The following is a 4441-nucleotide window of genomic DNA, read 5'->3' on the forward strand; positions in this document are numbered from 1 at the left end:
GTCTCTGCGAAATTCGAACCCGTGACTTATCGCTTACTCGCTCCATCTCAAACCATCCGTGCGAATTTCTGTTTGTGATAGAAATTGCAGCATCTGCCTCTTATCTATTCTTCGTCCTTCCTTAATTTCTTTCACATTTGCCTTCTTCTCCTGATCATGAAAATCTTCCACTGAAACTTCCATTTTCTCCTTAAATTTCACCACAACAACTAATTTTTTCTCTCACTCTTTTCATGTCTTTGAATTGTTGATGATGTTTACTCCCTGAAAGTGTGATTTCTTCCATAAAATTTCCATTTTGGAACCTAAATTTTGTAGATCTAGAAAAATATGAACAATAGCAAATCTTCATAAAAATTTCTTGAATCAAAAAATTACAGGAAGGATAAATCCTTTACTCGATCCATGTTTCTAGCGTCATTATGTAGTTGTAGGAAATCCTACAACGCACCCCTTGTAATAATTTGTAGATCTAAACATAAAAATGATGATAAGAATTCTAAAATTGTAAAGAGACACAAGGTTTACGTGGTTCGATCAATTTGATCTACATCCACGGGGTTAGGTTTTACTATGATTATTTGTAATTACATCTTGATTACATGGAAACTCCATTAATGAGTATTTGGAGCTCTAGGTTCTTGAAGGAGGAAGAAGAAGGAGATAATAATAATACGACCAATTCTACTTTCTCTCTCTACATAATGTATCCTCTCCTAAAGTGTGTCTCCCCTTTTGATTATCTATCTTGCCTTTCTCTTTATCTCGCGCCCAAACTACATTCTCGCAAGCTTCGCTACCTTCTCGCAAACTCTCTCTATAATTTCGCAGGCTCTATCTATAATTTCACAAATTCTTATTGTTGTGCGATATTTGGATCCTACAGTTTTTTCGGCATCAAAATTACCCTCAAAATCTCTCCTGATTCGTACACATCTTTCCAGATCCCTTGTACACTCGAGATCAACCACCAACCCAATCTTAAACTGATTCTGTAGTTCAACTGATTTATCGTTCCAGACTTAATCCAAACTTTGTATGACTCCTTTCCTATCCTCCCGGCATCACGTCGTTCCATACTTAACCCAGACCATGGGTTTTCAGTGCAACATGGCCTTTAGCTTATGGTTTGCTATTTTATGGGCCTTGTCATAATCTCTACCGTCCAAGTCCCGATTGATTTTGACCGTCCTTTACCCATCATAGACTCCACATTGGACATACAAATGGAATATTCCGATTACTCTGCTTTGAGTTCGAACCTCAGAGAATTACATATTCCAGTTATATTCTCTAAATTTAATGTTCTGCAAATCATAGGGGGTTGTGTTCGTCAGATTTAATGCACTCTCCCATAAACTGACAGCTGAACGAGTACATGCACATAATCTTTTTCTATTTTAAGAGAACTATCTAATGAAATTAGTAAATGGAAGCATAATTATTTTGAGTTGGGATAAAAAATTGGTGGCTGCCGAATATAAGAATTTACACCAAAGTATATTACAAGAATTTCTTCCTACTAAAATTTCAATTGATGACAAAAGTTCCATAACATTAACCAAAGTTCAGGAACTATATACGAGGGAGACCCTACTTTTAGTTTGTTTTTCCATAGCCACCTCCTGGGATTTAATTAATCATAATGCAGAAATCTGTCGAACTCTTTTTTACATGAATGCAATATATAGCGGTACAACTTTTGGTCAATTAGCTAGAACATAGAAGTCCACAAACCTTGTTTCCTAAGTACGTTAAAGTAAGAATGCAGAAAGTTTAGAAGGAAAGTGGGCCGCGGTGGCCGGACGGTTGAAGGTCGTCGGCTCTTAAATCTTAAGCCATAAACAACAAGAAAAAAGGCAACCACCTCAAGAAACAACAAGACACGCATAGTGAGGGAAGAACACCATAACGAAAGCTCTAAAAATATAGAGGAATACAGATTCTTAGTTGACCAACAAGTCAACTTCAAACTCACAGTCAAGCAAACCTAGTACATCCACAAACTTGTGCTTCATGGCATGTTTAGATTTTGTAATGACCCGTCCCTCCACCGATACTGTCCCCACTTAGCCACTGCGGTCATCCGGCAGTGTGGGGTTTTTAACGGGCATCGCTGCGGTAATCCAACAGAAACTTCTCGGATGGTCACCCATCCCTGGATTACTCCATCCCGAGCACACTTAACTGCAGAGTTTTCTGCCAACTGTGTTGAAAAGGCCTCGGTGATAGGGAATGACAAATCATTAATTATATTCTATTCGGCCAACCGCTGCCGAATATTGGGGTATTACAGATTTTATTTTGAGGAATGACACCGCTCAAGAGGGCTCAATATAAAATAATCTCCGGAGTCCGGACTAAATTCCTACTCTCATTTTTCAATACGCATTACAAATCCGGATCATTAGAAAGAATACCACGGTGTAGATTTCGGTTTATATGTTAATTTTTCAATCATCACATGTTTTGGGATAAAATATGAATTAATGCCATGCATGGCTATGATAAACATGAGCATAGAGATTCTAATGTAGTTGTGAGAATAATTCTCTGTATCTTCATTGATAGGCAAAAGACTGATTTATACATGTTTACACAACTAGATAAGGCAAATAAAAGATACACCTAATAACTAGATAAGACAAATAAAAGATACACCTAATAAGTAGATAAGGAAAATAAAAGATACACCTAACAATATCTAGGATATATACAGAAAGAATATATATGCAGTTACAACCAAATAACAAACACAATAATGTCAAGATATATCATATCTTGACCATATCCTAACACCCCCCCTCAGACTCAAGGTGGTGGAGTACACATCTTGAGTCTGGAAATTAAGAATCGAAGACGAGCTGCAGAGTGAGTCTTGGTGAAAAGATCAGCCACTTGAAATTCTGATTTAACATGCAGAAGAGTCATTGTACCTTTCTTGAAATGATGACGAGTAAAATGACAATCTATCTCTATATGTTTTGTACGCTCATGAAAGACATCATTGTGTGTAATTTGAATAGCAACCTTGTTATCACAATACAGTGGTGTAGGAGCAGAAATTAGAACTCCCATATAACGAAGTAGCCACCGTAACCAAATGAGTTCAGATGTGGTGTGAGCAAGTGCTCTATACTCTGCTTCAGCACTTGAACGAGAAACCACACTTTGTTTCTTACTTCTCCATGAAATAAACGAGTCTCCCAAGAACACACAATAGTCTGTAATAGATTTTATATCCGTAATATCCCCAGCCCAATCGGAATCTGAGTAAGCTTGAAGAGTGAGATCAGACTTTGATGAGAAACACAGACCTTGATGAAGAGACCCCTTGATATATCTTAGAATTCTGAGAACTTTTGCATAATCAGTAGACCTTGGAGCAGGAATAAACTGACTGACTATGTGAACTGCATGACTTATGTCTGGTCTCGTAATAGTCAAGTAATTTAGACTCCTCACTAGTTGACGATACAATGTTGGATTAGACAATAGAGTCCCATCTGTAGGACTGTATTTTACATTCAATTCAAGAGGTGTGTCAGTTACCTTATTGTCAGATAGCCCTGCACGCGGTAGAATCTCAGATGCATATTTGACTTGTGATTTGAAATAACCAGTGTGTGACATGCCAACTTCAATGCCAAGAAAGCAACTTAAAGATCCAAGATCTTTCATCTTAAAACAATCACTGAGATATAATTTGAGTTCAGTAATACCTTGTAGATCACTGCCAGTAATAACCATGTCGTCAACATACAAGAGAAGAAGGACAATTTATTTTTCTGACGATCTGACAAACATAGCTGAATCACATAATCTTTGTGTAAGTCCATACTGGAGAATTGCATTGCTAAACTTCTCAAACCAAGCACGAGATTCTTGTTTGAGTCCAAATAATGCTCGCCGAAGCTTACATACTTGATTAGGTTCATGAAGCAAACCAGGAGGAGGTTGCATGTAAACCTCTTCTTGTAACTCACCATGAAGAAACGCGTTTTTTACGTCCATTTGATGAAGCCCCCATTGCCATGCTGCAGCAACAACAAGTAATGTACGAACTGTAACCATTCTGGCCACTGGTGCAAATGTTTCTTCATAGTCAACACCATACTCTTGTGTATAACCTTTTGCAACAACTCGTGATTTACATCGTTCAAACTCACCATCTGACTTGGTCTTAACTTTATAGACCCATCTGCTTCCAACAACTGATTTTCCAGGAGGAAGGTCCACCATTTCCCATGTGCCCGCCTCTGCATGTGCTTCCAATTCATCATCAATTGAATCTTGCCATTATGGAATGGCTGCAGCTTCTTTGTATGTTTTCGGTTCATAAAATGACAAAATAGAAGACAAGGAACAGTGATAGTCTGCATACTTAGCTGGTGGTCTTCGATTGCGAGGTGGCAAAGAATTTTCTTCAGAATCAGGATCT

The 4441-nt window shown here is 37.9% G+C and overlaps 1 protein-coding gene across 1 annotated transcript; it reads right to left on the reverse strand.

Annotated features, from left to right (window-relative positions):
* Positions 1-2811: 2811 nt before the first annotated feature.
* LOC113280043 (uncharacterized mitochondrial protein AtMg00810-like) lies at positions 2812-3750 on the reverse strand. Its single transcript, XM_026528683.1, has 2 exons — positions 3183-3750; positions 2812-3140 (listed from the first exon to the last, which is right to left on the reverse strand). The coding sequence occupies exons 1-2, from the start codon at positions 3748-3750 to the stop codon at positions 2812-2814; spliced, it is 897 nt and encodes a 298-aa protein (XP_026384468.1).
* Positions 3751-4441: the final 691 nt, after the last annotated feature.

The sequence above is a fragment of the Papaver somniferum genome, chromosome 5, assembly GCF_003573695.1.
Source record: "Papaver somniferum cultivar HN1 chromosome 5, ASM357369v1, whole genome shotgun sequence".
NCBI classification, from domain to species: Eukaryota; Viridiplantae; Streptophyta; class Magnoliopsida; order Ranunculales; family Papaveraceae; genus Papaver; species Papaver somniferum.